Below are 14090 nucleotides of genomic sequence, written 5' to 3' on the forward strand. Positions count from 1 at the left end.
TATGAGGGCTGCCTGAATACTTGGTGTGTATGGGTGTGTGCACTTTTTCCAGGTGGCAGACTGCTGTTGAAGCTGGGTGATAAGGAGGTGGAGTACAGTCCAGAGTTTCGTTTCTATATCACCACCAAGCTGTCTAACCCCCACTACACACCAGAGATTTCCACAAAGACCACCATAGTCAACTTTGCTGTCAAGGAGCAGGTCTGTGTGTCTCCTTATTTACGTGGGTGTGTATCCTCATTTGTGTGTACATACAGTTTAAGAGTATGAGTTGCTGCGTTAACTTGTCTGTTTGTGTATGGGATTTGTGTGTGTGTGTGTGTTTCTGTGTGTGCAGGGTCTGGAAGCCCAACTACTAGGAATTGTGGTGCGTAAGGAGCGTCCAGACCTAGAAGAACAGAAGATCTCTTTGGTGAACAGCATTGCCTCTGGCAAGAGAAGCCTGGAGGAGCTGGAGGATGAGATCCTCAGGTTGTTGAGCTGACTGCTTCAGATACTGTGACCTTTCTCTTTTTTCATGCGTCAATTATTATTACATATATTAGTTGTCATAGTAGTATTAATACCCACAGTTTTTTGGCAACTCCTGTTAATAATAACTAAATAATAAATCATTACAGCTCATCTTTATACTACAACAGTCAGGAAATATTTAGATTTTGTTTGTGGTAATCTCAATGTTTTCTTTCTATTCCAAATGTGAATATTACCATGGAAAGAGGGATTAACACTTTCATCCACTGACTTAGTGTAGGCTTTTCCTTTTTCCTTAAGTTTCCAGAAACAAAATTCTAAATATATTAATGATTCTAATTCAATATAATCAGAAATATGAAAATCATTTATTTGTAAAACACGTAGTTTTAAACTTACATTTTTTATGTGAACCCTGCATTTGTGTAATGACTGTAGATAGTGTGGCAGGGTTTTGTTGGATTTATTTATAGGTGTTTTATGTTTTATATGCATGTGTGTCTACTCTGCCAGGCTGCTGAATGAGGCGACTGGCTCACTGCTGGACGATGTGCAGTTGGTGAACACCCTGCAAACGTCCAAAGTGACAGCCACTAAGGTTTCAGAGCAGCTGGAGAGCAGTGAGCAGACTGAGATCAACATTGACTCTGCCAGAGAGGTCAGGTGTATGGATGAATGGTTTGGGGATTCGGTTCTTATGATAAATTAAATACCTTTAGGGTTTTGGAAGATTGGGATGGACATTTGTTGTTAATTTTAGACTAGAGTAATTGAAAATGAAAATTTTATATTTGCATGGCAGCATGTGCACACAGTGTTTGTATATGGCTTAAAGGGCTTTTTCATAACAGGCCTACCGCCCATGTGCCCAGCGAGCCTCCATCCTCTTCTTCATCCTAAATGACATGGGCCGCATTGATCCAATGTACCAGTTCTCACTGGATGGCTACATTAACCTGTTTAACCTCAGCATAGAAAAGAGCAAGCGCAGCCACAAGCTGGAGGAAAGGATTACCAACCTCAACGACTACCATACATATGCAGTATACAGGTAAGCAAGGGTGCCTCAAGAGAGGCCCTTTTCATAAATTATGTCTACGTGCTGGTATTTGTGAGTCAAGTGAATTCTAGTCAGAAAAAGTTTTGTATGGACAGAAAAAGACCATGGGCCTTGTTTGTAATGTAAAAAAAGGAGCTGTACAACTATGCTGCGAAAAATGGTAGATGGAAGGTGCTTTTCTGCCTATTGACAAAGCTCTTTACAGTCTGCCTCTAATTCAAACACACCCACCCACACACAGAGAACAATGGTGGCAATTGGGAGCAATACAGGGTTCAGGGATCAAACTGCCAACCCTGCATTTAGTAGACAACCTGGACTGAGACATACTGTCGCATCATAGCCCTTTAAGCTACACTAGCAATAGAGACATTTTTGTCACAATTTATCAGTTCAGTTATCAATTAGATATATTTCACTATGTCCGTGGATGTACTTAAGAAATTCTGTTAGCTAATTCAGTGTGTCTTCCTCTGCAGATACACATGCCGTGGTCTGTTTGAAGTCCACAAGCTGCTCTTCAGCTTCCAGATGTGTGCCAAAATCCTGGAGGTGGCTGGCAAACTCAACATGGATGAGTACAGCTTCTTCCTCCGAGGAGGACTTGTAAGAAAACAAAGAAACACACAAACATCTTGTTTTTGGCTTGTTAGATTTGCGATAGTCCAACTAGATCAACCTTTTTTTATTTTCAATGGCTTGGAACACACCTAATGTTCCACTGAGTATTTAAATGTTGAAACATGTGGAAGCTTTCCCTCATTCACAATTTGTTTCCCCCAGCTTTCCATAGCCATTAGGAGATATGTTTTTCATAACTAAATTTTTTCCCCAGTGGTACAGAACTGATAATATATGACTGATGTGTTGGTGGGTTGTTTGGTCTATTTATTGATACACTGATGGAAGGATTTTTTACACTAATTATTAATGGGTATGTTTCTAGGTACTTGATAAGGAGGATCAGATGGACAATCCCTGTACCAGTTGGCTGGCAGACTCCAGTTGGGATAATATCACAGAGCTGGATAAGCTGCCCAACTTCCATGGCATCATGTCCTCCTTTGAACAGTATCCCAGAGACTGGAACCTTTGGTTCACCAGTGCCGAGCCAGAGAATGCCCCACTACCAGGTCTGTATGTGTTGTTGATGGTTTTTATTTTTATTTTGTCTTTGTGTTACTAAAGAAAATTCTTCCCCCTAGGAACAATGAAGTTGAAGTGTAGTCTTCGTTTAGTAGGAGATAGATTTGAAAGGTTCAGCTCAGTATCAATATAAAATTTAGGATTGAAGTATACTTCATCAGCCCCTGCTCACGGCTTAGTACTGCCTTCCTTCACTCCTGAATTTCCTGGTTTTACCCTGCTTCTCTTTTTTTTTCTTATAGGTGATTGGGATAATAACTGTAATGAGCTTCAGAAGATGCTGATAGTGCGCTCCCTGCGTCAGGACCGTGTCTCTTTCTGCGTTACCTCCTTCATTGTTAACAACCTTGGCTCTCACTTTGTGGAACCACCTGTTCTTGACATGAAGGCTGTGAGTGTCACTTTTGAATTTGAATTAAACAAATGTCATTCATGTAATTCTGTTTGATTGTAGCTCACTTGAAATCAATTTCACAACATGTGTGAGTGTTTCTATTAGCTGTCAAGTGAGCTACATGTTGGCTCATCCATTCTCTCTTTCTATGCCCTCTCCCCAGGTTGTGGAGGAATCCACCTGCAGGACTCCTTTGATCTTTGTTCTGTCTCCTGGGGTGGACCCCACAGGAGGCCTGCTGCAGCTGGCTGAGGCCTCTGGCATGAGCAAGCACTTCCATGCTCTCTCTCTGGGCCAGGGACAGGCACCCATTGCCAAGAGCATGATAGAGGAGGGCGTCAAGACTGGTACATCACCGTCTTGGCTCTGTCTTCCTGCTCTTCTGTCTGATTCATTCATTTCGTCTTTCTAAAGTCACTTGTGCTTGACAAAGTGTACAGAGTACTGAATCATGTATTGTTTTAATTACCCAAACACAAAAAATAACAAGCCATGACTAACCCTAACCCTATAAAAAATCTAAAAAGTGTATATCAGCTTATCTCAAGCCTTGTTTTTCTCTGCTCAGGTCACTGGGTGTTCCTTGCCAACTGCCACCTCTCTCTCTCATGGATGCCTGAGCTGGACAAGCTGGTGGAGCAGCTACAGGTGGAGAAGCCACACCCAAACTTCAGACTTTGGCTCAGCTCTTCACCACACCCCGAATTTCCCATTACCATCCTGCAGGCCAGCATTAAAATGACCACTGAACCACCAAAGGTGCATTTGCTCACACACACAGATTTGAGATGTCTACTATACAGGCATATACATATATATGATATGGCAACATTCTTTGTATATTGTTTTTTTTTAGTTGGATATCTTACAGGAAGATATACTTCCTATATGTAACACCCTCCAGTAGTGTTAACACTGCCCACTGTTGTCCTCAGGGTGTGAAAGCCAACATGAAGCGCCTGTACCAGCTGGTGACGGACACTCAGTTCAACCGCTGCTCAAGACCCATCTTGTACAGGAAGCTGCTCTTCTCCCTTTGCTTTTTTCACAGCATCCTGCTGGAAAGGAAGAAGTTTCTGCAGCTGGGCTGGAACATTATCTATGGCTTCAACGATTCTGACTTTGAGGTCAGGGACTCATCTGATACTGAAAGAAACTGACAGCTGTTAGAAAGACCAGAGCAAAAAAACTGAAAGATTACTCTCTTCTTCAGTCCAGAGAAGATGGTGGTGATAACTACTGAATGATGCAGTAAAGATTATCTTGATTTGCTTGTGGTTAGGATGGAAATGTTTGATTGACTGGAATGTATGGTTGCTGTTGCCTTGTCAGTGAAATTACAAATACAGATTTAACTCAATCAGAAAGGTCATTTTATACACTGTCAGAGTGAGGGCCAGTTAGACTAATGGATAATGACAATCTAGTTTAGATGCCTGAAATTGAATCCCACTTATTGCATTTGTTAACATTTAATCCTCTCTAGTCTGTTTTTACTGTTTGTCTACTTTCTCTGGCAGAGAAGTTTTATTTTCCCTTGCACGGTATGTTACATTTTTCATCTCCTTATCTTACAAGTCTGTTAAGATCATGGTTTTGATTCACCCCCTAGGTGAGTGAGAATCTGCTCAGTCTGTACCTGGATGAGTATGAGGAGATTCCCTGGGATGCACTGAAGTACCTCATTGCTGGGGTCAACTATGGAGGTCATGTCACAGACGACTGGGACAGACGTCTTCTAACCACATACATCAATGACTATTTCTGCGATGCCACCATAAACCAGCCCTTCTTTAAGTAAGACACTGTTTTGGACATTCACGTGCACACACACACACACACACGCACACACACACACACACACACACATACATACACACTTCTTAGTTAATAGTACCAATGTAAGTACTATAAATTCAAGTGAACACTGCTAAAAAGTTAAGTTTGAATGGGAGATGTACACAGAGACATTTAATATTCAAATGTATGCCCCTGTAAAAGAACATTTTCCTCTGGTAAAATCAAATTGTAGATGCATTACTGTGGCAGAGGCCACTTCTACTCCCTGCTGAAGTTCAGGTCGAAGACTGCCAGCACCACCAAGTGGACAATCAGATTATTACAGTTTAAGAAATGCAGACATCTTGTTGCACTAAAACCTTGTCTTGTTTGCTTCATCACTTGCACTAATGTTGTGTCTACTCATTTCATTTATAACCAGTCACTCAAAATATTTAAAGGGAAATCTATTTTTAAAAGACATTCAATTTATCAGCTTCAACCAACACAGACCATACAAAGAAGACCCTACATATACACATATATTTGAATAATAGGCTTTCTAGCATGCCGTATGTTCAGGTAGAATGGGTTATAGAATGGTTGTGTGCAACTGTGGTGAGGGATAGTCAGCATAGTGAAACCACTACAAACTGCTGCTCCCAATAGAAGATTGATTTAGATATGGTCAATGCAAGTATATTTTTGTCATTTATGTTCTAGTGCTTTTGTATTGCTGTTCTTGCATTATTACATCAAAATACATGAGATGAGATGGAAATAATACAGGGAAATTAGATCATGAGTTATTGTTTTTGCAGGAAATAAATTGAGAGAACAATAGAATTAATACTGTGTTCTGAAAGTATTAGAAAGTGGTTTGCCATTAAAACAATCTAAATGAACACGCAGTAACTTTGTAAGTCCGGAACATGCTGATGATCATTTGCTACTGTGTTACTGTACTTTTGTTGTATTAATTTTCACCATTTTCTATAAATGAAATATATTACTGACTTTGTATTGTGTCAACCCCCTTTATCTCTCAGGTTGTCCTCCTTAACCTCCTATTACATCCCCCGTGACGGTCCCCAGTCCTCGTACAAGGAATATATCAGCATGCTGCCGTCCACAGAGAACCCTGAGGTGTTTGGCCAGCACTTTAATGCTGATATTGCCAGTCAGATCGCTGAGACCAGGACGCTGTTCGACACCCTTCTCTCCCTGCAGCCCCAGGTCACCAGTCCCACTGCTGCAGGGGCCAGGCCAAGCAGAGAAGACAAGGTGAGGTGGAAGCAAGAATGCCCTAAACTAGAAAGCCAGTAAAGCATGCACTGCAAGTTTTTACTTGAATATTTTAGATGTTTAGCAATGGTGTCATATTGTCTAGCTTACCTAAAATTAACACAGTTCATTAGACATTATTATCATACCTTCAGTTAAATCTGCAATACTGCTTTCTCACAGTAGTGTGGAGTTCAGCCAAATGTTCATTCCAGCCAGGTTTAATAAGCCGATTGCTCTACAACTACCAGGTGGTTCTTTTTATCACCAGTATGTCTGATACTGTTGTCCTTTTTTGTTTCTGTATGTTAGACTAGTTCTGACCTATGGCATTTGTGGTTACTTTCATTGTGTTCACCAATGCGGGTAGTATGTTGTTCATGTTTAGGCATGTTAGCTGTCAACCCAGCTTGTCAGGGGAAAACCAAAGTGGCAGAAACACTTAGCATCTTGATCTTAACAGCAGGTGTCTATCTCACATCCTCAGTGCCCAGCAGTTTGTTTTTCTTTCTCCTTGTTTGGATGGGTCTTGTGTGGGTCAAACATTTCCTTACACAGCATCCTTAATACATGCTGATATTTCTTTTCAACCACTGCAAGTGTCTGTGATTGAGATGTATTTGTCATGACAATGCCACATCTGTTTCTTAAATAGACCAATCAAAACTCATATAATTATTAGTTAGTTAAAAAGGCTCTCTTCACAAAGCCAATGTCCATATTTTTTTATATTTTTTTCCCAGCAATGCTGAGACATCTATATGGTTACATAACACTGGCAGACAGTCATCAGTGTAATAAATTACAGATCTAGGAATCTGTGCTTCTATATGGAGAACAGTGCACTGGGAAGTTTTAGGACAGGCTTCTGAACTTAATCTTTTTTGTTGTAAACTAAAATAACAAGTGTTCTGACACAAAACTCAGATTTAATCACCTGTGTATATGGAACAGTTGGCATTCTGGCTTAGATATCTCTAATTATTTAGCCACAGAGCTCAAGCCAGAAATTATTGTTTTGTTTTGAAAGTTAAGGGAGGGTTATCTCTTAAGATGCTGCTGAAAACATCTGGCAATTCTATGTTCTCCATTAAAACAAACTGGCTGCTGTGTAACAATGGTGCTAGTTTTTCTGTGTGCTTTCAAGGGTTCAGTAGTGTAATAGTGCAGCCAAATACATGTCAATGGTCCAGTTGATAATGACTTTCAGCAATGTAATCTCATCGCCCAGCTCCTTTTTAGTGGTTCCTGTGGTTATTGGACTGTGTTGGAGTATTTGTGTGTTTTGGAAAGGATTATTTTAAAGAGTCCTCCAGTTGTATGCAGCTCCATCTGACTCTGCAGTTCCTTCATTGCAAACACTTGTGTACAGGGTCAACTTAAGTTAACTGGTCTCATCTGCTTTTGTACAACATTTTATTGGTGCTTCCAGGTATTGGAGCTGTTGGCAGATGTTCGTGGGAAGATCCCAGCATTGATTGACTATGAGGGCACCCAGTCGCTCCTCCAGGACAACCCTTCACCTCTTAATGTGGTCCTGCTGCAAGAGATCCAGAGATACAACTCTCTGCTGGACGCCATCATGTACGAACTCTATGTGTTTGTGTATGTGTGTGAGTGTGTGTGTGAGAGAGTGTTTTTCTTTTGTCATTTGTCTCAGCTGGATGTGTGTCATCGGTACTGTACCTCTACACTGTATATGTATAACTGTGCGTGCCATATTAATTAGAAATGGTGCAAATCTCAAGGAAACAAGGGCTGTACAATAAGTGACTAAAGAAGACATTAGCCTGTTAGCCAGATAAAATAAATGTGTCAGTCAAGTGTAAGTTTATAAAGAATTAGGTTGAGCAATTTATGAGGTCTGGTTGAACCTTTCTGAGAGGATTTACCAACATGGGGTGGTCAAATCGGGGTGGTTAACCCAATCACACAAGTGTATTTGATTGCAATACAAAAATCAAACAAAACAGTCATTTTAAGTGCCACAACAACAGGGAATGGAGAATGGTTTAACTTTATGCAAATGTCCTGGCAACCACAACTCAAGTAAATTGATAGCATGTGTGTTGGTTCCCACATAAAATGAATATGCTGTAGAAAACAATCGCCCGGCCTGTTCCACTGGTACAGACTGGGAAACTGCTAAACACTTACAAAAAGGGGGGGTCAAAATGACAGATTTGTTGCTGTAACCGTGTATGTTTGTGTGTTAGTGTGTCCCTGGTGGAGCTGGAGAAAGGGATCAAAGGCTTAGTGGTGATGTCATCCAGTTTGGAGGAGACCTTCAACTGCATCTATGACGCCCGTGTGCCACCGCTGTGGGAGAAGGTGACACACACACACACACACACACACACACACACACAGAGTGCCCACAATAACCCGCACAATCCTTCAAAATAGGTACATTTTAGGTTAAAGGAAATAAAAACACAGATATACTTTACTACTTTAATTTACTCTTTGTATTCTCTGGTTACCTTTTCTGCTGCTTCAGGCCGTAATTCTCAACTTCTTATAATGTATGGACGATGCACATACACACACTGTGTGATGCACATGTAGTAAGAGATGTGAGACCTCCTGAAGTGAAAAGTGAGACTGCACCTGCTACCTTCCTTTTATCTTACTTCATAAAGCGGGCAGATGGATTACAATGAAGAAGTGCTGCTAGCATCAATAATATTGAGACTGGTGCTCTTTGGAGAATTGACTGGACTTGAACAACACAAGACATAAAAAACTATGCTGACTCTGGATTGAAATTATACAAAGAATAGTTTGGAAAAGGCAGCAAATCAAGAAAACATCCAAAGTAAATAGTGACACAAATGTAGCATTTATTGGTTTGGCTGTACTGTATAATCAAGCACGTCTTTATGAGTCTCACAGATAGTGTTTCCATACAGAGAGTCAGCTCTGTTTATTTTTCCATTACTTATTCTGACTTTATTTTCAGCAAAGCCTTTCTCTCTAAAACAAATATGACTTCTGTGTTTGCCTGATTTTGATTTCTGTGATGTGCTTCCATTTAACAGAGATCATTCAAATTTTTACTTAGGATTCTTGTGTATTGATCTTTGTGATTGAGATCTGATCAGCACTAATCTATGCTGCTCCTTTCAGTCAGTCAAACAGCTGCAGGCCTGCCTCTGTACAGACTCACTGGTCTGTTATTAAAGGTGTTTTTATCCATCACTCTGCCTGGCTGCACAGACACACACTTATTGTTCTCCTCTGTCCAGTCACACACACACACACACACACACACACACACACACACACACACACACACACACACACACACACACACACACACATACACACAGTGATGGGGCTCTGGCAGCATTCCAGCTGTAATTCTGTCCGAACACTCCATTCTGGCTTCATTATCACTGGACCTCTCTTTACAGTGGGGAGAGAACACAGGGTGCTGTCTGCCCGGGTCAAGGGGCTAGAAAAGATTCTGGCTACAAGTGTGTGTAGTGTGTGTGTCTTTGTGTCTTTTGTGTGAGTGTGTCTGTGGTGTGTGAGTCAGTGGAATGTGTGTGTGAGAGTGAGCAGGGGTCATTCGGGGCAGTTCATGTTTATCTTCAAGTGTCTGATTCTGTCCTCGTTAAGGCTGTGAATGAAAGCACGTATGCAGATGCATTTGTGTGTGTGTGTGTGTGCGCACATGCATGTATTTATGAGAAGCTGTTCATCAGGTGGAGCATACCTTGGCCCTTGGTGGCTGAACAAAGCCTGCGTCTGTGGACTAATAGTAGTGTAATAAGCAAAGTAAACCTTCCAAGGCCTGCTCCACTTTCCTAAAAAGACCCTGAGCTCATTGTGCTCCAGCCAGCAGCTTATTACTGCTGGATGTACTGTATGTGCATCTGTGTCAGTGTGTGTCTGTATCTATTTCCTTTTATAGGAGTATTGGACAGCTATTAAGGCTGCTGCCTTCTGCTGTGCTTCTCTATTCTTGTAATCTGACCATTTGGTTTTTCTTTTTGCGTACTAAGGTTTACTCACCGTCTACTTCATCTTCGTCTGCATCTCATTCCTTTTTTATCTTCCATCTAGTGTTCCCTCCATTCTGTTCTCTTTTTTCTCGCTATCTCTTCATGCCTCATCTGGTCTAAGCAGCAACAACAGCCCCTCATAGACTCCCTGTCCTGCTTATTTATCCCTCCATCCCTTCATCCCTCTCTTCTCCGCCCCTCTTTGGCATGGCAGCCTGTCATTAGTTCTGAGCTCACCGACTCATGGCTTTAATTTTGGCCTGCCTGCCTCTCTGTCTCTGGCCATTTTGTATCTGGTTTCTTCACAAGGCTCTTCTGTGTGTGTATTTCTTTGTGTAGGGACTGTATAGCTATGTGAATGGAAAAAATGGAAGAGATGTGCATATCTGTAGAGAAGAGAAGAGAATGTATAAAGCATTTGCGACATGGCACTGATGCAATGGTAATTTCCCTCCTGGGTGGCAAACATGTAAAAGGGCTTTTATGCCCCTGGTCAGGCGGGAGAGTAGTGTTATGCAGCATTTGAGATGTGGTGAAAGCATGGCACAGATAAGCAAATAGTAATGATAAACTCAGTATAGATCCCATTTTTTAAATATTCCTATGGTTAGCTTAAACACTGAAATGGCCTTTAGCTTCACTCTAGGAATCTACAAAACTACCTTAAAAAGTTTTGACCTTTTGCTGTGTGACAGAGGACCACTATGGACCTACAGGCAGATTTATGGCAGCTGGAAGACTGTGAAGGATGAATTATTTCATGAAGCCTTACACTAATGCAGTGCCCAAATCACAAAAAAGCATGCAACACATAAAGATTTTCTACTTTACATTCAAGTAGCTAAGTCGTGGTAATATTAGAATGCTTTTTTAAAATTGTTTGGCAAACCTAAGTTATGTCATGTTACCAGACGGCTATTTTACAGTTGCATGACATATGTTGTAATTTACAGTGCTCTCATGCAACAACTATGGGAAACTGTGTGCCACCAGTGCTGCTTGGGACTGTCAGTGTAATTGCTGGTCTATATATATATATATATATTGTAAATTGATTACCTTTGTATTATTTAACTGTGAGACATGCAATTTAACTTGGTTCTTTTACTATTATGTACAACATCACTGGTTCTCAAACTGTGGTACACAAGCTGCTGCTGTTGGTACGCAGAGGAATCTCAAAAAATAAAAATAAAATAAAAATGTATTAATTAATTAAAAAACATATAATACTACAAAAATAGTACAACATTCCAAATGACACTATACAAACACTATGAGATTGCTTAAATGTAATTAAAAACAAGTTTCCTGTAATATTTAGTTTCAGTATCAACCTGCCACGTAGTCTCATTCATGTATATAGCGCATGCATACATCCATGATTAGTTACGAGCTACAATGTGATAGCAAGATAGTAAGTGTAGGTCAAATTAATCATTCAAAAACATTGCAATTGGATCCAAATGAGAACTATTGGGAGGAGAAGTGTGGACCAGGAGTGCCCCTTTACAACAAATTAGCTCTGCTTCTTGAACAGGTTCTGTTCAGGATTCAACAACAGTCAACAATAAATAAGATTGTTGAGAATAAACCTGCTTCCTGTGTGAACTGTCCGTAGCTGAATAGGGTCGGCCTGTGCTACTGTATTTTAACATGTGGTGGTTGAAGAACCTAATATTTTCTGAGGTTGCACACGGTGTAAATAAACTGAGAAACACTGTACTACATAATAAATTAGATATAACTGGTACCACTAATTGTTGCATATTGTCGCACAGAATTGTTATTGTGATATTGTAGATATGTAGTTTCCTGGTCATATTCTTTGGTTCTCTACAAATCATGTTAATATCAAATCAACAAAAGGAAGAAAAAGTTGTCATATTAAAATTTAAACATAACCATGTAGACCTCAGTGCCACTGCACTGTACTGAACTTGTTCCCATTATGAATAGCTGCCAACAGCTGGAAGCATGAAATGACTGCAGATTTGCCATGTCCCTCTCTCTCTCACTCTCTCTGCGTCACTCTTTCTGTCCACTAGGCGTACCCCTCACTGAAGCCCCTGGCAGCGTGGACCAGGGATCTTTGCCAGCGAGTCAATCAGTTTGCAAGCTGGGCAGAGTCGGCCCAGCCCCCCAACTTGTTCTGGCTCTCCAGCTTCACCTTTCCCAATGGTTTCCTCACCGCTGTGTTGCAGTCCTCTGCTCGACAGCACAATGTGAGAGTTTACACAACCACATACACATAGGCAGACGGTCCTTTTTCTACAGTAGATGTTTTAAAGGGGTTCATAAGCCCAACCCAGTAAACTATGTGGTTCTACAACTAAAGATTAAATTGTGAAAAATGACCAAAATCAGAACTACAAGATGTTTGCATGACTACAGCTACAATTCAGTTTTTAACACCTTTTAATTGTTGATTGTGTTGTGTTAAAATTTTACAGCACACATAATACACACATAAAAAACACCCTGGGAAAGACCCTGGTCTTCAGATACACACTGCAGTGCTGGTTTGGCAAACCCAACCTGCTGAACACACATTAGTCTCAGGATCTCACAGCCAACAACCACTACCGCACTTAATGTTGTACATTAAGAAACTTGTGCAGTCAGTTATGCTGTTTATTTGAAAAGCTGATTTCAACATGGCTCTATGAACTTCTGGTCCAGTGATAACAACAGTTAACATTGTGTGAAACTGTTCTTGCAGATATCAGTGGATACACTTTCTTGGGAGTTTATAGTGTCCACTGTAGATGACAGCAACCTCCTTTACCCACCCAAGGTAACTTCCTATACACACATTCCTATTTCCATAAAGATTTCCATAAAAACGTGCCACTTTTCTGAGCCATTAGATTTCAGCTGTCATCACCACTTTCCATCACATTTTTCATTTCTACTCAAACACTGACTCTGTGGTTTTTCCTGAAAAAAAGTATTTTCATTCAGAGCAGCACGCCTCTCTCTTCCCATTCCTCCAATCTGCTGTTTTACAATTCAAATTTTCACATTGCTGGAAAATGTTTTAATTTGTCAGACTGCTGCCACTTCAGAATTTCTGTCATTGCAACTCGTTATTCCTCACTCACTTCATCTTGTACTACACTTTTTCTGGATCAACTCCTCTCACTTCTTTCTCCTTTTTCTCCATTTTTACCTCTCTATGCTACTCCAAAACCAGTACACACTTCCAGCCCTTCCTGTCTTTTGTGCTGCTTCCCTCTTGCTTCTTTTTTTCTTCTCCTCCTTTTTCTCTGCCATTCTCCTCCTTCCCTCCCCCTTTCTTCCTACGCCCTGTCTCTCCTCCTCTAACTCCTCTTCTCCCCACTATCTTTTGCCCCTTTCTCTTCCCTCACTCTCTCCCTTGTGACCAACTGCTTCTCCTCTCCCTTCCGTGCCACCCGTTTTTCCCACTCCCCTTTCCTTTCTTTTACCCTCTCTCCTCTACCTCCCTTCTTCTCTCTCCTCCCTCCTCCTTTCCCCCTGTAGCCCTCCCCTTTCCCTTATTTTCACCCCTCCCTCTTCTTTGCTCTCTCAGTTTCATTACCTAATTGGCATGGCTGTTTGTCATAAACATTTTTTCCAAAGCTGTATGCTAAATGTCACCTCCAAACAACTGTTTATATCTATCCCCTTACCCGTCCCTGATTTCCCCCTCCCTTTCCTCCACCCTCCAGGATGGAGTATATATCCGAGGTTTGTACCTGGAGGGGGCTGGTTGGGACAAGAAGAACTGCTGTCTAGTAGAACCAGAACCCATGCAGATGGTCTGTCCCATCCCCACCATCCACTTCAAACCTGTGGAAAACCGCAAGAAGACAGCCAAGAGTGAGTTGTTTGGCACTTTTTGTTAAGGATTTCCTCACCCCATCCCACCGTCTGTCCTTCTGTCCTCTTTTTTTTTTTTTCATTGTATCTTTGGCTTCTT

The 14090-nt window shown here is 41.1% G+C and overlaps 1 protein-coding gene across 1 annotated transcript in view; it reads left to right on the forward strand.

Annotated features, from left to right (window-relative positions):
- Positions 1-14090, forward strand: part of dnah2 (dynein, axonemal, heavy chain 2) — a 58995-nt gene that overhangs the window by 44373 nt on the left and 532 nt on the right. Inside the window, exons 71-87 of the mRNA XM_051375266.1 lie at positions 53-201; positions 338-471; positions 988-1132; positions 1326-1525; positions 2014-2140; positions 2481-2667; positions 2923-3071; positions 3238-3421; positions 3643-3833; positions 4010-4201; positions 4687-4871; positions 5903-6137; positions 7570-7721; positions 8354-8468; positions 12196-12372; positions 12870-12944; positions 13840-13990. Of these exons, the coding sequence (XP_051231226.1) occupies positions 53-201; positions 338-471; positions 988-1132; positions 1326-1525; positions 2014-2140; positions 2481-2667; positions 2923-3071; positions 3238-3421; positions 3643-3833; positions 4010-4201; positions 4687-4871; positions 5903-6137; positions 7570-7721; positions 8354-8468; positions 12196-12372; positions 12870-12944; positions 13840-13990 (2748 nt within the window). The remainder of the gene's footprint in view (positions 1-52; positions 202-337; positions 472-987; positions 1133-1325; positions 1526-2013; positions 2141-2480; positions 2668-2922; positions 3072-3237; positions 3422-3642; positions 3834-4009; positions 4202-4686; positions 4872-5902; positions 6138-7569; positions 7722-8353; positions 8469-12195; positions 12373-12869; positions 12945-13839; positions 13991-14090) is intronic.

The sequence above is a fragment of the Dicentrarchus labrax genome, unplaced genomic scaffold (assembly GCF_905237075.1).
Source record: "Dicentrarchus labrax unplaced genomic scaffold, dlabrax2021, whole genome shotgun sequence".
NCBI lineage: Eukaryota > Metazoa > Chordata > Actinopteri > Moronidae > Dicentrarchus > Dicentrarchus labrax.